The sequence below is a fragment of the Leucoraja erinacea genome, chromosome 3, assembly GCF_028641065.1.
Source record: "Leucoraja erinacea ecotype New England chromosome 3, Leri_hhj_1, whole genome shotgun sequence".
Classification (NCBI taxonomy): Eukaryota; Metazoa; Chordata; class Chondrichthyes; order Rajiformes; family Rajidae; genus Leucoraja; species Leucoraja erinaceus.
Genome location: NC_073379.1, coordinates 102,965,421 through 102,991,679, shown reverse-complemented (window position 1 = coordinate 102,991,679; position 26,259 = coordinate 102,965,421). Strand labels below are relative to the sequence as shown.

Here is a 26,259-nt window from a genome sequence, read left to right as displayed (position 1 = left end):
TGGAATGAGCTTCCAGTGAAGGTGGTGGAGGCAGGTTCGTTTTTATCATTTAAAAATAAATTGGATAGTTATATGGATGGGAAGGGAATGGAGGGCTATAGTCTGAACGCAGGTATATGGGACTAGGGGAGATTATGTGTTTGGCACGGACTAGAAGGGTCGAGATGGCCTGTTTCCGAGCTGTAATTGTTATATGTTATATGTTATATGTTATAAGATGGTACAAACTGCTGCTATTGAACATCAGTGGTGGGGTGGCTGAATGGTTGTGGATGGACTGCCTATCAAGCAGGTTGCATTAATCTCATATACCCTCACATAACAATGCGATCCCAGAACTACGCCAAAATGGTATGTGATAGCGCTAAAAGTTTTGCACCACCTGATTCACAATTGTCCTGTGGTGGTTTGTGTCAAGTTTTGTTCAGATTGGTGTTCTATTTTACAAGTGATTAACATTTTTAGCTTTACAAAATCCCACTTTGAGGAGTGTCTGAAGAAGGGTTTCGGCCCGAAACGTTGCCTATTTCCTACGCTCCATAGATGCTGCTGCACCCGCTGAGTTTCTCCAGCTTTTTTGTGTAACACACTTTGAGGAGGATTTCTTCAAACCTGCGCTGGCAGCTAACAGCCATGATGTCACAATGGGATTGTAGCCCTACCGGCTACAATGTTGCTATCCCAGTCCTTGGCAGCAAATGTCCTTCAGGGGAAGAATCTTCCAGCCTAACCCAGCACATATGTGATTGCAAAGCCTTTTAATTGCTCTCCAAATTGAAAATGTAATGATTAGATTTGGATAACAAAAGATGGCCTTGTCGGTGGCACCTACATCACATTAAAGAATTAAAAAATGTTAGTGCAATTGCATTTTTTTTTAAGTTCAAAATGAGGGAGAGCTGACATGCACAGTTAGGGGCTCTGGGTGAGTGGTAGAATATTGCGTTGGGGGAACAGGTTGCGTTGGGGGATTGGGTGAGTGGTGGAATGGGTTGTGTTGGGGGACCAGGCCTCCAGTTTGGGGCTCTAGGTGAGTGGTAGAATATTGCGTTGGGGGATTGGGTGAGTGGCGGAATCTTACATTGGGGAATGGGTTGCATTGGGAGACCAGGCCTCCAGTGGGGGCTATGGGTGAGTGGTCGAATATTGCGTTGGAGGAACGGGTTGCGTTGGGGGGCCAGGCCTCCCGTGTGACAGGGACCCAACGGGTCCCACTTGGTCTAGTTTAGAATAAATGTTTCTTTATCGCTCTTGCCAAAATGAACAAATTCATATTTCCCAACATGATAATGATCACTGAGCTCAATATATCCCTTTGTATCTTCCTTCTCTTTACAATTTATTTTTCTGTCAATATTTGTGGATCTGTAATTTTAGCAACAATACCTTTGTTGAAGTTTATTCCAAACAGCAAGTTTAATTACTTGGCAATTATGTCATCTTAGTAACTTCCAGTTTTGCTCTTTACACAAGAGGCAAAATGCCTAGAATTGATCATAATCTGTAATTTTAAGGATACCTATCAGATTAAACTACTAATATTGATTTCTACAACTTCAGGTTAATTCATTTCACTGACTATACAATGAGTACTCAGTTGTGATATTGGCTCATCTTATTTGTTTTTTTTTCAGTTTACTTCTTTTTATTGTTTCTGCTTATGGTGGACATGCCCAACCTTACCAGCATGGCTTGTCTTCCTGCTCTGCATTTCACATCTCCTACATTGTTTAATGCCATCACTCTCTAATTACTCCCATTAGTTCATAGACAAGATAATAGACAAGACAATAGGTAATAGATAATAGACAGAAGAAGGCCATTTGACCCTTCAAGCCAGCACCGCCATTCAATGTGATCATGGCTGATCATCCACAATCAGTACCCCGTTCCTGCCTTCTCCCCATATCCCTTACCTCCGCTTATAATCTTGTTTATAGTTTATGCTGATCCCAACTCGATTTTACCCTACCAGAGACATTCTCCCCCACACAATCTCTGCTCCCCACCACCCCACTCAACTTCTTGTAGATTATCAAGCTTATTTTGTCTTCTTTGCAGTTCTGAGGATAAGTCTTCGACCTCATGCATTGGCTTTGTTTGCCTCCCCACGCATGTGGCCTGATCTGCTTTATGTTTCCAGCATTTCCTGGTAATACTTTAGAGTTTGTTATTTTCCGATTGGTCTAACCTCATGGTTCTGATATAATTCCTGGGAAATAGTTTGCTATTCCTGCAGTGTCTCGATGAACTTTGAACAGCAGCACCATGCCATGTGTATCATCCTGATCAGAACAGTATATGCAGTTTCAAGAGGATTCCTCCAAAATGTATTACGTGTTTTATCATAACCTATTATAAAACATTAAGTCTTATTCATCTAGAAATAAACCTTGAGGCAAATATGTTTACTATATTTGTAACTTTATTAATCTGCATTATACCATTCAATAATTTTTACTGAATTCATGTAATTAGTCCATGTAAGCTATTCGCTTAATTAATCATTTCTTGTTCAGTTATCAGTCAAAATACCAAATGCTCACAGTTATAATCTGGCCACTTTTATGCAACATTGATAATGATGGCATATTTCCAATAATGGTAATGTTGCACTTCTTTTGGTGTTGACTTTGAATATGTCAGAGCTAAGTAGCAAATACAGTGCTTAACCATCTGTGAAGATTACAAAGTTCACATGAAATGATCCAATAAACCATGTGGAAAGGTTGCTTTCCAGTTCTGATGCAATTCTCGGAATAACAAGTATATATGTGGCATCTGTCATTCCCATATTTTATAACTTCTTAATTCATTTCCTTTGTGCTTTATAAATACTGATAAGAAAGCTAAAAAATAAAACATTGTGAGTGTTAACATAAAACATCATGTCAAGTACTGTGCAAAGTATTACTCTGACATACGAATGCATGGGAAATAGTTGAGGAAAGTACCCGGAAAGGTAGGTATGTTGTCCAATGAAGAAAGGTTTCTCATGCAAGGCTTGTGTCTTTGAGTTGAGAAAGAACCCATCAGGTATTGACAAGCTGGATGTAGAGAGTATATTTCCTCTTGTGGGAGATTCTAGAACCAGGGATCATAGCTTAAAAAATAGTGGATTCCACACTTAGACCAATATAAGATGATTTTTTTTTCTCAAATTATCACGAGTCTTTGGAACTGTCTTCCCTAAAGTGTGATGGAAACAGTCTTTGAATATATTTAAGATAATTTATAATAGGTAGATAGATTCTTGCTAATAAAGTGTGCTAAAGGCTATAGAGGTGGGATTGCAAAATTGAATATCAGATCAATCTATTCTGCTCTGTACTGTGTACTTAAATAGGTATGTTCGTTTCCACTTAGATCTGGGTGGGTTTTTGTGGTGCTAGTTGGTCTCTAGCCAGGCAGGGCAATCCTGCTATAATAAGTTAACTCATGTCAATCAAATTGCAAATTGCAGTGGGGCAGTTGGTCATTGAGAACTTTGGTCATAAGTGAATGCTACAATGCAAGCTCAGGAATATTTCAGAAAACTCATTTGTGAAGAAAGGAATAAAGGATTGAAGTCAGGAATAGACAGGTCCATGGTAGCCACATAAGGCGTGAGAGCTTTAACAGCCAATGAATGGTGCGGGGAGCAGAACTATCCCATGCTAAATTGGAAATGTGTGGCATTAATAATGGCAATGATAAAAGAACATAAGTTTGTAAGAAATAGGAGCTGCGAGACTATTTTGCCATTTGAGTGTGCTTTGATATTGATCCAGATCATGGCGAATCTTGATCATTTTCCTTCCTCATGTTCTTTGATTGGCTTAATGCTCAGAAATCTATTAATCTCTATTTTGAATGAAGTCAATAATTAAGCCCTGTGGAGGGTGGAATTCCAAAAATTCACTGCTGTCCACATGAAAAAAAAAATCCTAATTTTAGCTCTAAACGCCTTATCCTTTTTTGCTGAGACTCTTCAGCTCAGGACTCATCCTCCCAGCATCTGCCATGTTGAGCCCTGTAAGAAAATTATAATTGAAGATTGTAATTGAAGACACTTTGTCAGAATTTAGCAAATTTGAAAAAGACTGAGAGATAGTAGCAAATGAGAATGAACCATTAATATATCAGATCAGGAAAGTAAATTAGGTGGTTGAAACCAGACGTTACAATCCTCACATTCTTCTAAGTTCCAAAGTACACAGGCTTAGTCCCCTCAGTTTTTCCTCATATGTTAAGCCCACATCCCTGGGTTAGTTTAGTGAATTTTTTTTTTTTTCATGAGAGTACAACCGTATTTAAAGACAAAAGATATGGTTGATTCTGGAATAAAAAAGCACATGGCTGGAAGAACTCAGTAAGCCAAGCATTATCTGCAGAGACACCACACCAGGACCTTGATTTAGGTAAGGTAGGAAAAAAGGATTTTTTTAAAGTAAGGAGACTAAAATCGAACATGACCTCCCAGGTGCAATTGCACCCAAAGATCACCTCACTCCCCATTAGCCCATTGACCAGATGAACTTCTCTTCCCACATCCCTGGATTCCCATATCAGAGATGTTATCTTCTTCCTATCTAGCAACTCCTCCCCCATACCCTTCCACTCTCCTTGCAGTTTGATACTAATTATTTTTCCGCCCCAATTCTGACAAAGTGTCTTCAATCTGAAACATTACGTCTATTTCTCTTTCCGTAGATAAGGCCTGCCTCTGAGTCATTCCTACATTTTCTGTTTTTAGTTCAAGTTTCCAGCGCCTTCAGATATTTTTGGTTTTCTTACATTATGTCTGTCTTTTTGTTGTGCGCTCGCTCAGTTTGCTCGCGTCTCCTTACAGCCTCTCCATGTCTTCATCCCAACTCACAATCCCACCTGGATTTGTATCATCAGCAAAGTTAGAAGTACAGCATTTTCTCCCTCATCCAAATTATTGATATAAATCATGAATAGCTGGGACACAAATAATAATCCCTGATGTACCCTACTTCTGTTATTACTCCCTTTGCTATATCCAATATTTTCCCTTCCAAAACTGTTAGATAGACATCCAGTCCAAGTTTATTTCAGGTCCAAATATGAAACTAGGGTTATGACTAGTTAAATTTTAGATAGTTGCTAAGGAGTGGGTTAGAGGCAGTGGCGAGGGAATAAGATATTTCTTTCCAATGTTCTTCCAAAAACTTCATCCTGTACTAGATATTGGACAAGTAATTTGACAGTTTAGAAATGATGGAGTGATGAAAAAATATGGATGTTGAGTAAATCTGGGTTTTGTCACTGAAAGCTCATCATATTATTTCAGATAATGTTACAAGGAACTGGCTGGAGGTGGGAAAAAGAAATTGTTACCTTTGGATATTTTCTTGAGAGCTATATTTACGTAAATATAGCTCTCAAGAAAATATCCAAAGGTAACAATCGAGCATTGCAAATGATTCTTTAATAAATAGAGGGACCAGCTGAGTATAGTCCACCAATTCAAAGGTAAAGAGCAGGTTTTGGATGACAATATAGTCAACCGGCTTATCATTAACAAACATGATCAAGTAGAAGGAAGGACTGATTTCCCATTTCACAATTGCGGAGGATGTCAGTAATTTTTATAGGCATTTGGATGTTGTGACAGAGATGGAAAGCTAATTGGAACTATTTAAATTAAAACAATGGACATACATGTGGAAAACTACATGTGTTTGGAGAGGCTAGGAGGATTGGAAATGGGCCAATAGTTTGATCATGCTAGGAATTGGTTTTATGAGGTATGTGTTAGTGGCAGCAAATTTGAAAAAGACAGAGAGATAGTAGCAAAAGAGAGTGAACCATTAATATATCAGATCAGGAAAGTAAATTAGGTGGTTGAAACTAGACATTACAATCTTCAATAACATCATTACACATTTTCCTTCCTGAACTGATTTGTTTGTAAACATCTGCTTCTGCTTCCTTTCCCCCCACAAAGATTTATAATTTAGCCAAGGGAATTGGGAAGTATTGTAATTCATTCTCCCAGGATTTTCAGATCCATTCCAAAGAACAGGTAGTAAGATGGACATAAAAACAGTGCCAAGCTTTTACTCAACAGAATCATTCTGCACACTCTTTCCACTATTGCATACGTAATGCCAAGTCATGTCCTTCCATGGCACTTTGTGTTGGACATTCAGTAAGCACATTATATTTCGCAGTTGCTATTAGTAAATACTATTTCTGGTAACAGTTTATTGAAGTTCCAAACTGATCAGATGCAAACATGGCAGTGTACCTTTATGCCCCTGTCCCACTTAGGAAACCTGAACGGAAACCTCTGGAGACCTTGCGCCCTACCCAAGGTTTCCGTGAGGTTCCCGGGGGTTTTGGTCACTCTCCCTAATGGTCGAAAGTGGCTTCCGCGTAGTCGAGGCTTCTTCTATGTTCCTGCGATTATTTCAAAAAAATCAAAACCGGCCTCGACTAAAAATAGGTTGCCGTTTGGTCGAAGCCAGTGGAGTGGGGTCGCTATTTACTTACAGGCAGTCGAAGGCAATCTCCTTCGCTGACTGGCCATTTTGATTGGCTCATTGGAGTTTTCAGCAAAGATCCTGTAGGATCTTTGGTTTTCAGGACCTAGAAGATCTGCCGGAAGGTAAAATGCCCGCTAACTTTATTAAACTTCTTAAAACTGTCTCCATTCCTTCTCCCTCCCCCTTCTCCCCCCTTCTCTCTCACCTTCTCTCCCCTTCTCCCCCCTTCTCTCTCTTCTTCTCTCCCCTTCTCTTCCCCTTCTCTGTCTTTCTCTCCCGTTCTTTCCTCTTCTCTCCCGCGCTCTCTAAAGGACTTACCGTGCTCTGTGGCAGCCGTTTACCTTCCTCTTCATCGCACAGACAGCGCTCCTCCGCTGTCCCTGGTGTGTGTGTGTGTGTTGTGCTGTGTGTGTGTGTGTGTGTGTGTGTGTGTGTGTGTGTGTGTGTGTGTGTGTGTGTGTGTGTGTGTGTGTGTGTGTGTGTGTGTGTGTGTGTGTGTGTGTGCGTGTGTGTGTGTGTGTGTGTGTGTGTGCGTGTGTGTGTGGTCGGTAGCAAAGATCCTGTTGGAGCTTTGATCAGTAGATGCAGCTCACGCTTCGGTCGAGGCTTTCCAGGCAAGTGACCAAAACCTCTGGCGACTCACGGAAACCTTGGGTGGGGGCGCAAGGTCACCAGAGGTTTCTGTTCAGGTTTCCTAAGTGGGACAGGGGCTTTAGGAATGCAGGTCAATTGTTTTAAGGCTAAAAAATTCCTTTGCACAGCAGGACTGAATGAGTAAAGAGTTATTTAATTTCCTTTACTTCCAGACCTATGAGCTCTGTCACCGAAGCACATGATATGTTTTGTTTGTATAATTTAGAAATCTGAATTTATTTATTATACTTTACTCTGCTGTTAAGCAAAATGTTCAAATAAACAGCACTCACCAGTTCAGCAGCTTCACACAGTGTTCATTTGTAAAGATACTTAACTAATACTTACTGATATCTGTAGTTGCATAATTGGCTTTTACAGTTTTTGTCAAAATAAATAATTAGCAATAGGTAATAGCTGCATGATCCCAGAGACTAGCTTCAAGGAAACATAATAGCTTGCACTGATTCTACTTTGCATTATAACATAGGAGTTCTTTTCCTCCTAAACTTTTTTACAGACGTGGTACACAGAATCTGGTAACTGCCTGAAAGCAATAGTAATTGTGCTATGAATGGAACAACTGGAGTGTGTCCACACAATTGGACGAACAGAGTTAATCATTGGTCACTTTAAGGGGGTTTATTTTCAGGCTGCATTAAAAACATGAAAATGCTCAGCAGTCACGGACTAAAACTAAAAACAAAGTGCAATTGATCAGCGACGGGCCTGAACACATTGACAGTGGCAGGGAAAAATGGATATTCTCCGGACTGTTACATTGATCTGCCCTGAATTTGGGTAGCAATTCAACTGCAGCATAAGTTTAAAAAAAAAGGTTTGAAAATCTATTCCCGAGGGTCACTTTTCTCCAAATCAAAATGACCTAAATAGTAGCAGAGGTTTGCAAGGAGTTTATTTGTGTGCATTTATTTCATTGCCATATAGCAAAATGAATATTTAGCAGTAGTATTACAAGAGGGGTGAAATTGCACTAAACAGAGTCCAGAGGGGATTCACACATATGTTGCTAAGCCTGGAAATTTGTAATTAGAAGGAAGTTTGGATAAATAAGGATTGTTTTCTTTGAATGGGAGGAGATATCATTTTTTTAATCTATATTTTTTGCATTAGCAAATGAGATTTCATCATCATGCAATATTTATTGAATATCCAGTCAGTTATCTTGTGCCTTCAACATTTCTGTGAGAAAGCTGTTCTTATTTTTAGGCATGAATGATCAATATCTGGCTGATACACAGTGTTTAAAATTATAAGCAACCCATTTCCCTGAAGAGAGTGGTCAACAACAAGATGGCTGGAGGGATTAGAGGGGAGATGAGGAAGTTGCAAGTCCAGGATTCACATCCTGAGAGGATAAGACAAAACCTTCATCACGTTTAGATTTAGATTTAAGGTCTACTTCAACAGCTGTTGGCTGCAGAGCCACAGAGCTGGTACAAAAACGTGCGATTTGGCAGGAGTAATATTTTTCTATTGGCATGGGCATAATGGGCCAAATAGCCTCCTGCAATATCTAAGATGTTTTGTTATTCAGTGATTTCGCTCTTACCATCAATGATCAACTCGGGTTGTTTGCAAGACAAGCACCCAGCAAATTTCATCCTGGAAAGTGGAAAGTTTGTTTTAGGCGAAGATAGTTCTGCAACATGTAATAAACTCAACAACAGTGTAAAAGAATCATAGGTTAAGTCAAGTCAAGTCAAGTCGTCAAGTTTATTCGTCACATACACATAACCCTGCACCATCAAAGGCTGTGTATTTGTTTTTTGTCCAAGATTTAACATATTCAAGTACATTGTGGCCATTTATGCTTATTTTATTTAGGATTATTCTAGAATTCCATCCAAAACTAATATCGCCTCATATCTCTTCTCCAGACCATGAAATAATTTTAACGAAGTAATTTCACAATGTGTGGTCATTGTTTCAATCTTTAAACCAACACACAAAGCAGCTAAAAACATTTGCCCTGCTTAAAATGTAGCGACCATAATACAAACGGGTAAATGTGCATTACAACATCTGCGTTGAAATATGAAAAATATTAAAGCGTTGTTGGCTGTACCAATTGCATTTCACGGGAATCTCTAGTCTCAGTAATAAACAAGAAACAAATGTTCCAAGATGTTCCAGATGTTTCTTCAGCAATATATTCTCAACTAAATATTTACAGGTCTGAAAAGAAATTGAACAATCTTAAAACAGCAGGGAAGAGTAGAAAATTGACAGCTGTAATGTATCATCAGTGCATACAGTAATGTTGCTTAGCAAATTCCAAGGGATTGAGTGATAGTGCCTGATGATTGACAGTCAGAGTTTATCTTCATTTATTTGGCTCTGATACAAAATCTTTTACAGATTATGACTTGAAAATGAAGTTGAATCAGCAAATTCTCAGAATTATCAGCGACTGATCATTTCTCCGTTTCCATAATACACATTGGGCATGTTTTATTCCCTGTTGCCTGCTATTTTTGGTTACATTTAATTGTCCATCTTGACTTTTCGTACATAGAGAAACCCTATTATATAACAAATGCCTGCAGCAACAGGGAAATATAGCAGGAAATGTCTTGGATAGTACTGGAGGCATTATTTTCTGTTTGTTTGAATTAGTATGTGAAAGGTGAGCCTTCCCAGGCCTATCATCACCACTTTAGTGATTAAAACTTTGCAGGCTCAGTACTCCGGCAGTCCCTGTGTGTGAGATGTACACACTTCACTTATCTGTCAATCTCTCAGCCCACGAGCGTTTCAAGGATTGGAGAGGAAACGTGAACCATTCAGTTCACCCCCTGATAAGGCGGACACTGCTGAAGCAACACGCTTCAGTAAATAACATTTAATGGAAAATATAACCCAGCCTCTCTACTTCAGATAGAAGAGGTCAGTGATTCAACATTGCACATTGCAAATATTGCAAATTAGGATTGTGGAATTATTCAGCAGCACATTGCCAGATATAGTTATTTGGTTTCATGGTACTTTGATATAAAAGCTCTGGCATCAAATCCAAACTCCCCAAACAGGACATTTCTCACAGTAATGGCTATTGATTGAATGTGGGTTGTGGGAATCCACTGATAGTTATAGATCTTGAGAACTGGTATACTGTTTAGGTTGTTTGGTAAATAAGCTCTTGGAGTGCAGAGATATCTCTTCACTCAGCTCCCCTGGGAATATCAGTTTCAACACAGTCCTAAATGGAGCCTTCAAAAGCACTTCACAATCTCTTTCTCAACTATTGAGATAGTCTAAACAGTCAGGCTATAATTAACCACTACTTCTACACCCCTGTGGCGGTTTGTATTACTGTTATTTTGCATTTTTGGTCCTAGAAATCAAAAGCTACAAGAACACTTAACATTGTTTAAGAAAGAACAGCAGATGCTGGAAAAATCGAAGGTGGACAAAAATGCTGGAGAAACTCAGCGGGAGGCAGCATCTATGGAGCGAAGGAATAGGCAACGTTTCAGGTCGAGACCCTTCTTCAGTCTCAGAACACTTAACATGTTCTCTGCTTTTTAGTTTGTTTAATTTTCACCACTTCCTGATTTAGTCCCACTGAAAGTGTGTTTCATACTCCAATGTTTAGTTCAGAGCCACAGTGTTGAAACAGGCCTTTCGGCCCACCGAGTCCACACTGACCAACGATCACCCCGAAGGGGATCAGAGGAGAGGGATCAACACTGATCACAGCTTCCCAAAAATCAGCATTCTGTATTGGCCTGTGAAAAATCTCGGGATTCTGCATAACATTTTGTGTCCTTTTGATTTTTATTTATCCTCGGTTACCCTATATGATGCCCCTGTCCCACTTAGAAAACCTGAACGGAAACCTCTGGAGACTTTGCACCCCACCCAAGGTTTCCGTGCGGTTCCCGGAGGTTGCAGGTGGTTGCAGGTAGTGGAAGCAGGTAGGGAGACTGATAAAAACCTCCGGGAACTGCATGGAAACCTTGGGTGGGGCGCAAAGTCTCCAGAGGTTTCCGTTCAGGTTTCCTAAGTGGGACAGGGGCATTTAAGCGTCCATTCCCAGAAACCAGGCATGAAATTCAATGCCACTTGAAAATCAAATCATAATCAAAGAACATCCCACATGGGTTGATTGCAATGCAGATATGGCACCAATTTTTATTGAGTGTTCTGTGCATGATATGTACAGAAGAAAATAGGAGCAGCAATAGGCACCCGCTTCCTCAAGACTGTCTTGCTATTTAATACTTTCATAACTGATCTGCTCCAGGCATCAACTCCAAATGGAGGGTCTTATGGAATTGGCACACAAGAGGAGTTGAGGCTTCGGTCAGGTCAGCCATGATAACATTGAAAATCTTTCAAAAACTTTTTAAAAACATCTCTCTCCTCTTTAAAAACCTCTAGTTGCCAATATGTCTGAAATAGAGAGTGGTTAACCACCCTCTGTGAGAAAATATTATTACACACTTCAGTTTTAAATCACTGCATCCTTAACATGCAAATATGTCCGCTTGGTAAGATTCCCACGAGTGAAAAATCTTGGCGTTTTGGAAAGCTTCAACCAGTGGCTCCACTACGAATGCAGCCAATTCTTTTTAAATTCTTGGATGCAGTTTGTTGGATCCTGATGATAGTTTGTCTTTAGCTCCATTGTTTTCTACTAACACTTTGTCCTTTGTGATAAGAATTGTTACAAGATCATAAGTCCATAAGCAATAGGAGCAGAATTAGGCCATTCTGGAAATCAAGTCTACTCCCCCATTCATCATGGGTGATCTATCGTCCCCTTAACCCCATTCTCCTGTCTTTTCCCCATAAGCCCTCACACCCGTACTAATCAAGAATCTTTCTTTCTCTGCCTTAAAAATATCCATTGACTTGGCCTCAATTGCCTTTTGTGGCAATGAATTCCACAGATTCTCCATCCTGCCATTCGTTATCTTTCAGATGTTTGCAGTGTCTTTCACCAGGAAGAATGATGCAATGTAATGGTTTAACTCATCTGCTATTTAGTTTTGAGACACAGCATGGAAACAGGCCCTTCGGCCGACTGAGCCCACAACATCACTAGGTCTTGGAATTCTCTGCCACAGAAGGCAGTGGAGTTCAATTCACTGGATGTTTTCAAGAGAGAGTTAGATTTAACTCTTAGGGCTAAAGGAATCAAGGAATATGGGGAAAAAATCAGGAACGGGGTACTGATTTTAGATGATCAGCCCAAATGGCCTACTCCTGCACCTATTTTTCTATGTTTCTATGTTGCTATCTATGTTATCCACTTTCTCATTCACTCCCTACACACAAGGGGCGAATTTACATTAGCCAATTAACCCTCAAACCTCGGGGATGTGTGAGGAAATCCGTACGGACACAGAGAGAAAGTGAAACCTACAGAACCTGAGGTCTGGATCGAACACAGGACTCTAGCACTGTGAGGCAGCAGCTTAATCACTGTGCCACTGTGCTGCCCTATTTCTTTGTTTCTCATCATTAATTCTCCTGGCTCAATTTCCAGAGTTCCACACTTATCTTTCCTTTGTCATGTATCACTAGAAGCTCTTAGTCTTTATTTTGTTATGACTCTCACTCTCCTTATTGACTTTGTAGTTCTCTGTTGCTAGTTTCAGAACATATCCTAGTCCTGTGGTCTACCACTGGGTTTTGGCATTTTGCATGCTTCAGTTCTTGATTTATTGTTTTCCCTGACCTCCTTCGTTAACCACCGATGGTTGATGGTTCTCATTGTCCCACTTTTTAATTACAATACGTTTCTGCTGAAAATTAAGAAATAGCTGCTTAATACTAATGCCACTGCTCATTTATTTACTCTTCCTTTAGCCTAGTTTCTTGGCCCACCCTAAACAGATCTTCATTCATTCCCAAGTAATTGCCCCTTAATTAAGTTGAAACTAGTAGTTTTGGATGTTGTAACCATTACTCTGTGATTTTTAACTGTAAAGACTGGATAGACTCGGCTTGTACTCGCTAGAATTTAGAAGATTGAGGGGGGATCTTATAGAAGCTTACAAAATTCTTAAGGGGTTGGACAGGCTAGATGCAGGAAGATTTTTCCCGATGTTGCGGAAGTCCAGAACAAGGGGTCACAGTTTAAGGATAAGGGGGAAGTCTTTTAGGACCGAGATGAGAAAAACATTTTTCACCGAGAGAGTGGTGAATCTCTGGAATTCTCTACCACACAAGGTAGTTGAGGCCAGTTCATCGGCTATATTTAAGAGGGAGTTAGATGTGGCCCTTGTGGCTAAAGGTATCAGGGGGTATGGAGAGAAGGCAAGTACAGGATACTGAGTTGGATGATCAGCCATGATCATATTAAATGGCGGTGCAGGCTTGAAGGGCCGAATGGCCTACTCCTGCACCTATTTTCGATGTTTCTATGTAAGATTTTTTATTATTCCTACCTCATAAGATATGACCATATCTAAAAATAGCCTGTTCCTAGCTAACCCAGTTAAATAAACTTAACTGTTTACTTGAGACACAAGAAACTGCAGATGCTGGATTCTTGAACACAACACAAAGTGCTGGAGGACTCTAGAGCACGTGGAACATTGTGTATCTTTATCATTTATATAGATACAAATGGTATATCAGATCTGTTTTTCACTGTACCTCGGTAAATATGACAATAATAAACCTAAACCTATATCGCGGAGATGTATTCATACTCAATTCACACTCACACACTCAATAATTAAACTAAACTAATTTGGAAGGGATCAAGGAAACTGGAAGACAATGTCAGATGTACTCTCATGTTCATGACACAGATGAGAATTCAGTGAATCTGAATACATAAACACCGATGGCTATATAAAATGTAATGCTTGCTGTGTTAGGCCTATCAGAAAGCCTGCATTCTTAACTTAAAGCACACGGTATTGGGGGTTCAGTATTGATGTGGATAGAGAACTGGCTAGCAGACAGGAAACAAAAAGTAGGAGTAAACGGGTCCTTTTCACAATGGCAGGCAGTGACTAGTGGGGTACCGCAAGGCTCAGTTCTGGGACCCCAGCTATTTACGATATATATTAATGATTTGGACGAGGGAATTGAATGCAACATCTCCAAGTTTGCGGATGACACGAAGCTGGGGGGCAGTGTTAGCTGTGAGGAGGATGCTAGGAGGCTGCAAGTTGACTTGGATAGGCTCGGGTGAGTGGGCAAATGCATGGCAGATGCAGTATAATGTGGATAAATGTGAGGTTATCCACTTTGGTGGCAAAAACAGGAAAGTAGATTAGTATCTGAATGGTGGCCGATTAGGAAAGGGGGAGATGCAACGAGACCTGGGTGTCATGGTACACCAGTCATTAAAAGTAGGCATGCAGGTGCAGCAGGCAGAGAAGAAGGCGAATGGTATGTTAGCATTCATAGAAAAAGGATTTGAGTATAGGAGCAGGGAGGTTCTACTGCAGTTGTACAGGGTCTTGGTGAGACCACACCTGGAGTATTGCGTACAGTTTTGGTCTCCTAATTTGAGGAAAGACATTCTTGTCATAGAGGGAGTACAGAGAAGGTTCACCAGACTGATTCCTGGGATGTCAGGACTTTCATATGAAGAAAGACTGGATAGACTCGGTTTGTACTCGCTAGAATTTAGAAGATTGAGGGGGGATCTTATAGAAACTTACAAAATTCTTAAGGGGTTGGACAGGCTAGATGCAGGAATATTGTTCCCAATGTTGGGGAAGTCCAGAATAAGGGGTCACAGTTTAAGGATGAAGGGGAAATCTTTTAGGACCAAGATGAGGAAAACTTTTTTTCACACAGAGAGTGGTGAATCTCTGGAATTCTCTGCCACAGAAGGTAGTTGAGGCCAGTTCATTGGCTATGTTTAAGAGGGAGTTAGATGTGGCCCTTGTGGCTAAAGGGATCAGGGGGTATGGAGAGAAGGCAGGTACAGGATACTGAGTTGGATGATCAGCCATGATAATATTGAATGGCGGTGCAGGCTTGAAGGACCGAATGGCCTACTCCTGCACCTATTTTCTATGTTTCTATGTTTCTATTCATTGTCAACATATATATATAAATCCAGCACCGATTAGGCACATCTTATGTATGGAGGCGATCATTGCCAGCAGGAAAGCAGTGATCAACTACATTGCCAAATTTCTGAACCAAACCATGAGCCCTTGTCAGATGGCTGATGTCACCGCTTCCAATACAACCCATGCCGATCTTCTCTAAAGCCACATGTAGTCTCCCTCAATGTAGGTCTGTGTTATTCCAAAAACAGTTTTGCGGAAGCTTGTACCTTTTATTGCATCTGAACCAATCCTGTAAAAGTGAATTACAGAGGGAAGCAATGCATGAGACTGTTGATGCATAAAAAAATAACCTTGTGGTTGCTGGTGCAACAATCATTGCATTCTTTGCAGACACCCCAGGCAAACATGACGTGTTTATGTTGCCTCCTCGATTCCTCTTGTTCCTCTTTCTGATCCTCATTCAGCTCCTCGTCCCTTGTTCCATACAATATAAGGTATAATCCAGGTATGTCAACAGTTTGATCAGTTTATATCTATCCTTCCCAATGCTTATGCAGGTGTGGAATATTTAATTAGAATGAAGATAGACACAAAAAGCTGGAGTAAATCAGCGGGTCAGACAGCATCTTTGGAGAAAAGGAATAGGTGCCTTTTTGGGTTTTGGGTTTCTCCTGCTTTTTGTGATCATCTTTGGTTTGAACCAGAATCTGCAGTTCCTTCCTACACTTAATTAGAATGGCCAGCCAAGATGGTGAGGTTGCTCAACATGCAGCAGTTTATAGGAATCTTAATGGCAGCACTGATCAATGCTTTAGAGCCCATAAAGAAACATACTAACCTTGAACCGTTATTTCATCACGTCAGTGGTCTAATCTATCAGATTTTTTATGGCAGAATGGCTTTCATGTTATGCCTGTCGCCCATGCAAGAATGGGTTGCACCATAACTCATCAGCCATGTCAGCAGAGCATAATACTTCACACCTAATGATCATCCTTTGATTTGACATGATTACTGGAGTGCAACTGGCAGCAGACATCTGCAGAATGCAGGCATCGTGACTGTTGCCAGGATACCAGGCGTTGACATGCATGATTGGCTGCCAATTGTCACACACACAAACTAGGCCATAAGCAGGTGGAAAATTTGGTAAAATAAAACAGGACTGGCCAGCAGAGCGACACCCAGGACCACGGGGAAATGTGCAATCCTATAAATCCAAAACCTTCCCTTCCAAAAAACTGGAGTAACTCAACGGGTCAGGCAGTATCTCTGGAGAAAAGAGGCTGCAGTTCAAACCTATTTCTTCCTACAGTTGCTTCGCTCCTCAAAATTAATTGAATCAATGCCTATAGTGCTACACTAAAATATCTGGGAATATGATCTTGTTTGTAATCTACCACTTGTCAAGTTGCAATAACCTGCGGTGTGACTTCCACTAAGAGCACGAGCCACAATGAAATAAGTACTAAGTTAAATCAGGCCAGCTAATTTAAATTAGTGCCTGACTCTCAGTCTGAAGAAGGGTCTCGACCCGAAACATCATCTATTCCTTTTCTCCAGCGATGCTGCCTGACGTGTTGAGTTGCTCCAGCTTTTGGTATCTGTCTTCGATTGAAAGCGGCATCTGCAGTTCCTCCCAATACGTTTTGTCTTTCCCTGCAAAGTAAACTGGAGTTAACTACCTTTGATCAACGACCTTCAATAATCTACGTTTTAAAAAAGTGGATGACAAAATGTGAACTTTGTTTAGTTTAGTTTAGAGATACAGCGCGGAAACAGGCCCTTTGGCCCACCGAGCCCATGCCAACCCGCAATCCGTGCACATTAACACGATCCTTCACTAGGGACAATGTTTTTTACATTTACACCAATACAAATAGAGTACAAACCTGTACGTCTTTGGAGTGTGGGAGGAAACCACAGTTCTCGGAGAAAACACACGCAGGTCACGGGGTACAAACTCCGTACAGACAGCACCCGTACCAAAGATCGAACCCAGGTCTCTGCCGCTGTTACTTGCATCTATAGATGTGTTAATAAGTTCTAGGAGCAGAATTGGGCCATTTGGACCATCTGGTCCACTCTGCCTCATTCCCTCTCAACCCCATTCTCCTGCCTTCTCCCTATAGCCCATAACACACCCTTACTGATCAAGTATCTGTCAATCTCCACCTTAAAAATATCTATTGACTTGGCCTCCACAGCCGTCCGTGGCAATGAATTGCACAGATTCACCACCCTGACTAAAGAAATTCCTCCTTATCTCCTTTCTAAAGGTATGTACTTTTATTCTGAGGCTATGGCCTCTGGTCCTAGACTCTCCCGCAAGTGGAAACATCCTCTTCACATTCAAAGACTGAACACTGTTTAGTGAGAAAACACTGTTTTGTTTAGTGCAGTTTAGTTTAGAGACACAGCATGGAAACAGGCCCATCGGCCCATCAAATCCACACTGAAGATCAATTATCCATGCACACTAGTACTATGTTACACCACTTTCTCATCCATTCCATACACACTCAGGGCAATTTACAGAGGATCATTAACCTACAAACCTGCATGTCTTTGGGATGTGGGAGGAAACTGGAGGACCTAGAAGAGACCCAGGCGGTCACAGGGAGGACGTGCAAACTCCCCGCAGACCAAGCCCGTGTCTCTGGCGCTATGAGGCATCATCTCTGCCACTGCTCCTCATTGTGATTCAGAAGAGAGAGATGCTACATGACCAGACTCTGTGGATTTGTTCTTCCAATGAAGGCAACCCATGCTCATCCACCCTCTTCCCACAGTCCATACTATCTTGCTCAAAGCGGCAGTGGCTGCAAATGTATCCACATCTGACAGCAACTAATTGATGCAGAAGCCTTGAAGTCAGTAAGAAAAAGACCTCAGGATCTGCCAGCTGCAAATGGAAGCATCTGTAGAACACTTGTGGAAACGTGGCCAAAAAAATCAACCGGCAACTAACCTGCAATCTGTGGATAATCCTATGTAATGCGATCATGCGTGCAGTAGGGTAGGGTGACTTTTAGCTTCTGTGCCTGTACAAGGTTAAGAGAGTGGCATCACCAGCATCCAATCAGTATGGCATATTAATTGAATTGATGATCTTGTGGGGATGGATACGTCCATTTTGCTCTTATTAATGTCATGTCAAAAGTCATCCATCACACAAATTCACCATACACATCATGGAAGCCATTTTGAAATTTTAATGGCACCTCAACCATCAGAAGAAAAGCAATAACAATGCATACACAGGTATTGCAGTAATATATGGCAGTATGGTAGACTTTTTTTCAAGGTTTGACCAGTGAAGAGAATAATTTTCAATCTGTAGTTGACAATAGGATGTTATTGTTTTGGCATCTATCTGACAAGATCATAAAATTCAACAACATTTGTTTACTTTTAAAACTTTACAAAAATGTTTCTATTTTTGGCTCTTTATTTAAGGTAAATTTGTGATGAATATATAATTTGTGATGAATATCCAACCATTGGTACCAAAATTAGCCATTGTTTCCAAGATTACATTATTCAAGCGGCTCTCCCAGTGATCCATGGCCCCTGCCCATGTTCCCAGCCATACTGTATTGCAAGGCAAAATGGCCTTTAGTGCCACTTTCGTGCCACTTTCGTCAAAACAATGTTAGCCTGAGAGAGTTACTGTGCTCAAAGTCCTTCATGAAAAGTGATTACTTAGAAGCACTTACCTTGTTTTCATTAATTCCACAATATGTGAGTGAAAGTGCTTTACGCTGACTTCCAAAATGTCATTGACTGCAATGTAACTGAATTTTGGAAGCAAAGTATAATGTACAGGCACCACTAGATTAAATATCACTGGCAACTAAGGGATAATTTCCAGCCCACAAGATTTTGGTTTAAAATGCAGATACTGAAACAAAGACAAGTATAATACAAATATCAAAAATTTAATTGAATCTTTCTGGCTGATAATTTTTGACAGTACGGTCGTGCTTCAGAACAAAACGTTAGCCATCACATAAAGCCAATTTGCCTTGGGAGACGTATGTAACTCTCAGAAAAATTAGTTTCAGTGGGCTGTGTAATGAGTTGATATCTCAAACAAGGTGTTTTACAAACAAATTCTCAGGAATAACTGGAAATACAGGCAGATAGTGGTTTCCAGTGTATGTTGTTCAGCTTAAAAATATAACGCCGCAAAAACTTCAATGAACTTTCACATTTTGTTCCAAGATTCCATCGCATTTAAATTGCAGAACTGAATATTTCAAGATTGACTGGTTATTCGGTGGATTTTTACTGTTCATTTTCCTTGGTTATGTTGTCGGCAATTAGATCGGTTATTTATCATGATGATTGTGTGTTGAGAGAACACAGACATCCGCCTTTGGACTTTGAGAGTGTCATGGCTGACCTAATTTACTCAACAATATCTAAATGACATATTTCGCAATAAGATGCTGAAACACTACTTTAAGGAGAAGATGATTCCTGAACGTACAGTTCTGCATTGTTTTCCCAAACTCTTTAAAGTTCTGTACAGCTGTTGACGGTTGTTTATGCTGGCACTGCAGAGCAGCACCATGGGAATAAGGAATCTGATTTCAGTGAAACTGGAGAGCCCTTCAAAGAGGACGAGCACTATCCCAAACTGATGGACCCTCCACAGGAAAGGAAAGGGGATGAGGTAAGGAATTATCAGCACTCTCACATTAAGCCTGAGTGATCTCTTCCAAATTTATCCTCCATTCGGGGACATTGCAGACACAGGATTTAAACAATAAACTTTTAATCTGGCTTCAATTCACTATTTGATTCAACTTGGAAATGGAAATTCCACGTGGATGGAAATATGTTAAATAGAGTCTTTTTTTTCTTCTATCAATACACAGATAAAATGCAAAGTAGAGCAGGCAAAGGGGCGGCATGGTGGCACAGCGGTAGGGCTACTCCATACAGTGCCAGGGACCCAGACTTGATCCCGACTACAGGGGCTTGTCTGTACGGTGTTTGTACGTTCTCCCCGTGACCTGCGTGGGTTTTCTCCGAGATCGTCGATTTCCTCACACACTCCAAAGACGTGCAGGTTAGGGTAGTGTTAATGTGTGGGGGTCGCTGGTCGGTGCAAACTCGATGGGCAGAAGGGCCTGTTTCCGCGCTGTATCTCTAATCTAAATTAGTGGGTTAAAAAATGTAGTACATGAACCTAGAACATGGAGGCACCAGCAAGGGCAGAATGAACATGGTGGATCAACAACTGATTTATAGACCTTGTGTGGTCCTACCATGAGCAGCTAAACAAATTAAATCTTTCTTTTGGAATTTATAAAATCTTGTGGGGGCATGACAGGTTGGTGTTGAAATGTTTCCATTAATGGGAGAATCTCCTACGAGGAGACATTGTTACAAATTAGAGAGCAATCAATTAAAACGGAGATGCATAGGAGCTTGCTCTCACAGTGGGTGGTGAATCTCTGGATTTCTATGCCCTCAAAGGTTGTAGAGACTGGTTCATTGAGTGCATTTAAAGAAGAAATAGATAATTTTTTGAAAGGCCAGAGAATTGATGGCTTTGATGAACTGGTAGAGATGGGGCCATAATCTAATTAGCCATAATCATATTCAATGGGGGGGGGACACAGGCTATTTTTGAAATGTCTTTCTCCAAAAGCAAGAAGCTGGTAAATGTAAAAAATATATATATTATATGTATAATAAAATGTGTTTTTATAATTAAATTCCTCATATGTTGCAAAACTTACTTGGCTAATAAGGTATGATTATGATTAAATCAAGGAAAGCATAATCTGAAGAAGAGGAAAATGCATTGACCTGTTAAGTGTAAAATATTGAAGGATACGTGCACATCAAGGAAATCCTATTTTGTTTTTCATTTCTTGCAGTTTCTTTTGCAAGGACAATCTAATACTCTGCTACAGGTTGTATTGAGGCTACTTCCATTGCCATTTCAGGAAGTGCTTTCCAGATCTTAACAACATGCTCAGTATCTTTTCGCTAATTTTTGAAAGTTACTTCAATCTGTGCCCTCTGACCCATCAACCACAGGAAATAATTCTGTCTTATTTTACCAAACCACTTCCTTGGAAACTTATGTACTCATATTTCAGGCATTCCTCCCTCCCTCCCTCCCTCCCTCGATCCTTTGCACTATCATTTTTTAACTCAATCTTAGAATAAATGATCAGCCTATTATTTTGCCTGTGAATTTTGCCTTCAATTTGCCTGTTTGGTGGCCGGTATAATAAACGCGTCAATATAATAACCCACCTATTTTAAATAGACTCTGTATTTGAGCACTTAAGTGTCATCCATTGCTGTAACAGTTCTGCTGATCAGTACCCCCCATCCTGTCAGTCAAACCCCAACACAAAATATAGCCAGGTCTATTAAATCTTTAAGCCTCCCTCTGTTTGAGCCAGGTTTGGAGGTTGCCGGTATATCATCAACCCAAGTGACTATACGTCTTGAGGCTCAAGAGCCATATTTACTGTATTCTGGAGAGTTACCACATGCACTCTGTATCGACCTTTGACTGGCTCACATTGACTCGATGAAATTAAGGAAAGCACTTTATGGCATGATGGCCAGATTCTCATTCAGACTGCTACTGACTCATTTTATAATTTGTTATGATACGTATTCCATATTTTATGTTTTTACCAGTCGAGAGCAAATTAGTGGATGACAACATCATGCTGTTGAATCTGAATAATGAATTTGGTACAAAGTAAATACACAAAAATAATGTTTCTAATTATTCTCACCAGAAAACATTACACAGAAACATCAGAGTACATAATTGCTGTTATTTTTTTAATATTCCAACATTTTTCATGCAGGTTGAAATGTTGACATTGGGATAATTTGATCAAATCAAGTCGGCTTTAGCCATGAAACATTTGAACTTTAGTCACCTTTTCTCATCCACATTTAGTATTGGCATCGTTATAACAAGTAAACTCTGTAGAATGCAAATATCCTACTGATTTCAGAGCAGCCCATTTTAAATAATTAAACAAGCTGTTCATCCTCATAACACAACTGCCTTGATCTACTTTGAGCTCTATCTTAAGGGCCTGTCCCACCAGCATGCGACTCCATGCGGCAAGCGCGACCTAAAGGGCCTGTCCCACCAGCATGCGACTCCATGTGCAAGCGCGACCTAACGTGGTCGCTTGAGCCGTATGGCCCCGCGGGACCGGTCCCACTTCGATCGCCGGAGCCGTATGTAGTTGTGCGGAGCTGGTCCCGACATCACACGGGGCTCTGGAAAACTGACCGTGTTCAAAGATTCCGTGCGGCAACGGCCTGCCGGCCCGTAGCTGGCTCAACGCCGTATGCGCCACCTCGATGGGCATACGCAGCATCTCAATGCCGTACGCACGTCTAGACGCTGCGCACGCCCGTCGGACTTCGCTCGAACTTCACGTCACTAACTCGACTTCCGCGCGGCCTCCGCTTCCGGTTTGATCGCGCCTGCCGCATGCAGGTCGCATGTTGGTGGGACCGGCCCTTAAAATAGTGACTGCATTTGTGACACTGACAGGGCGGGGGGGGGGGGGTTTACCATATTATCCTTGGGTCTTGTACACTCTATTTACACCAGGCAGTAGAGCTGGGAGTTCAGATTGAGATCCACAATATTGTGCAGAATGCTGATATGAATTATGGTAGGTCAATAATTGTGGTTTCCTCATTAGCTAGTTTGATACTTGCAATGGCAAATCACTCTGCTGCAAATTAGAAGAGTTCATAAGATGTGATACATGGATTTTAGCATTGGGTGACAAAGGCCCACATCACATGTTGATTAAGAAGTTAAAAGCTCATCAAGATTCTAGGGGAAATAGCAAGGATTAAAAATTGGATCAGTGTCCACTGACGGAACCATATAGACACACATGGGAAAATGAATTAGGTCATCCTATAACGAAAGACATGTGGGGCGAATGTTTACAAAATATACATCAATGTTCGTTAAATGCCAGACATGCTTTAATACAATTTAAAGCCTTACATGGATTACACTACTCTAAAATAAAACTAAATAGAATCTTCCCACAAATCTCTCCCATTTGTGATAAATGTCTACATCTAGAGGCTAATTTAACACATACGTTTGCAAATTGTATAAAAATTAAACATTTCTGGACTGATATTTTTGAAATAATTTCAGAAGTTATTAATACAAAACTGGATCCAAACTCAAAATTAATAATACTTGGAATATCAGAACAAAGTTTAACACTCACAACAAGCCAAAGAAATTTCCTCGACTAGTATAATAACCGGGAAAAAATTAATAGAAACATTTTGGAAAGGCCCTACAACCCCCACAATTAAAATGTGGATTGGGGAAATGTCGGAGACTCTATACTTCGAAAGAATTAGACTTGTCGTAATGGACAAACACGAACTGTTTGATAAAATATGGGTTCCATTCATTAATTATCTGACAGGATAGATTGGCCCAGCACGAAAACCCAATTGAAACTTCAACTCAGGATTAGATGAAAAGTCATACTTTATAATCTATGAACCTATCTCCAATGACGTATTATAAGTAATCCATTCCACCTTTTCTGTTTTTTTGATATTTGTAACTCTTTTTTCTCTCTTTCTCTCTTTTTCTATATAAAAAAAAACACTAGAAGCAGAAGTAATCGACAAATGAAAATTTTAATAATGTATGACTGATGTATATGAAAAGTTTGTTTTACTGTAATATGTAACTATACTTTATAATATGTCTACTTCTAATAAAAATATTATTAAAAAAAAAAAAAAAAATTGAATCAGTGGCAAAAAACCAATGGCCAGGGTGAGTACCACCACAAATTGGAGGAGCAGCACCTCATATTTCTCCATGGCCAGAGCGAGTCCCACTGCAAATTGGAGGAGCAGCACCTCATATTTTGCTTGGGTAGTTTACACCCCAGCGGTATGAACATTAACTTCTCCAATTTCAGGTAGTCCTTGCTTTCTCCCTCCTTCCCCTCCCCTTCCCAGCTCTCCCACAGCCCACTGTATCTGCCTGTTCCTTTCTTCTTCCCACCCCTCCTCCCACCCCCCACCCCCACATCAGTCTGAAGAACTGTGTTGACCTGAAACGTCACCTATTCCTTCGCTCCACAGATGCTGCCTTACCTGCTGAGTTTCTCCAGCATTTTTGTCTGCCTTTCCAGCATCTGCAGTTCTTTCTTAAACAAAGTACATTGGTTGATGGTTGAATATCGCTTTACTGGATGGAGGACTAAACACAGTGAGACCCCACTGTATGTTTCATGCTTTTTATGGTATATTTTAAACAGACTAAACTGAATGCACCATATTAGGATGATTGCAAACTATACTAACATTGGTTATGTAGCTGCTCGCAATAAAAAATATTGTAGGCTGCAGAAAGATATCTCCAGTGTTCAATCCTGACCTGACCTTGCACACTTTCCCTTGGGTTTATCTCCAGTTTCTCCAGTTTTCTTGTGCAACCACAATAAGTTAGTTGGTTACTGGAAATCACCTCTTAGTATCAGCAATTGGCCAAAGAATTAAAGGGAAGTATGAGAGAAATTAATTTGGGTTACTTTTTATGAAAAAGGGCTTGTGGTTTAAATGAAAAGTATGGCAAGGGAGCTCAGTCCCATGTGCAACCTCGATTATGTGGGATTTCCAGACACTCCACTGGCCTGGATGACTTCATCCACAGGAATGTTTGAGCATCAGTCGGATACATTCTGGTGCATCTGAGAAGCTGGGAGTTATATTGATAGCATATTAATACAAGTGGGTCATCACGCAGCTTACTAAATCCACTCAGAGATGGAATGGATGGTCATCGGGCAGATGAAGAAAAGCAGTTAGTCAGGGAAGCCTCAGGGTGCTTCAAAGGATCAAACCATTTTTTCTGCAGTTGAAAATTATCAGATTAAATGTCCCTTTGGGGAGAACAGCCCATAGCCCAATCCAAGTCCCTTCATTGTTGAGAGCTTGGTAGAAGATTAAAGAGCACCATCTCTAACGTTGAAATCTCCAGTTGAATCTGAAATCTCCAGTTATTTCCACTGTCTAATGCTAGGAATAGAAAGATAGGCCAGATTAATGCACGAGAAGATGATGCAGAAGGGAGGTCTTTCAATTCTCAGGATGGCAGGAAGAAAGCGAATGGCATGTTGGCCTTCACAAGAGGAGATGAGTATAGGAGCAAAGAGGTCCTTCTGCAGTTGTACAGGGCCCTAGTGAGACCACACCTGGAGTATTGTTTGCAGTTTGTGTCTCCAAATTTGACGAAGGACATTCTTGCTATTGAGGGATTGCAGCGTAGGTTTCCAAGGTTAATTCCCGGGATGGCGGGACTGTCATATGCTGAGAGAATGGAGCAGCTGGGCTTGTATACTCTGGAATTTAGAAGGATGAGAGGGGATCTTATTGAAACATAAGATTATTAAGGGTTTGGACACGCTAGAGGCAGAAACATGTTCCTGATGTTGGGGGAGTCCAGAACCAGGGGCCACAATTTAAGACTAAGGGGTAAACCATTTAGAACGGAGATAAGAGAAGAATCAAATACTTTTTCATGTATTTGATTCACACAGAGAGTTGGGAGTGTGGAATTCACTGCCACAGAGGGCGATGGAGGCCGGTTCTCTGGATACTTTCAAGAGAGAGCTAGATGGGGCTCTTAAAGATAGCGGAGTCAGGGGATATGGGGAGAAGGCAGGAACGAGGTACTGATTGTGGATGGCCAGCCATAATCACATTGAATGGTGGTGATGGCTCAAAGGGCTGAATGGCCTACTCCTGCACCTATTGTCTATTGCTATTATTGTCTATTGACAGGGACAATCTCTGGGGATGGTGAACCTTTGCACCTGATAGAAAGGTCCAGCACTTTTATGTGCCAGGCTTGGAGATTGGGTTAGTGATGGATGGTGTTGCTGGTGTTGATAAGGATGTTTAAAACCAGATTGACAAAGGGTGGCACACAGAGTAGGAGCACAGTAACAGGGGAATAACATTCATATAAAAGCTGAGTCTTTTGTGCATCTGTATGGACCTGATGGGTTGAATAGTCACCTTCTGTATCAAAGTAAGTAAACAAGAGA

The 26,259-nt window shown here is 40.7% G+C and overlaps 1 protein-coding gene across 6 annotated transcripts in view; it reads right to left on the bottom strand.

Annotated features, from left to right (window-relative positions):
• Positions 1-1,815: 1,815 nt before the first annotated feature.
• The window catches only part of LOC129695898 (uncharacterized), a 72,787-nt gene continuing 48,343 nt past the window's right edge, over positions 1,816-26,259 (bottom strand). For 4 of the 6 annotated variants that reach the window (XM_055633344.1, XM_055633343.1, XM_055633346.1 and 1 more), the window contains exon 7: positions 15,438-16,801. In XM_055633344.1, coding sequence (XP_055489319.1) covers positions 16,654-16,801 — 148 coding nt within the window. In that variant the 3' untranslated portion in view covers positions 15,438-16,653. The other 2 variants (XM_055633347.1, XM_055633348.1) reach the window with 2 other exon arrangements.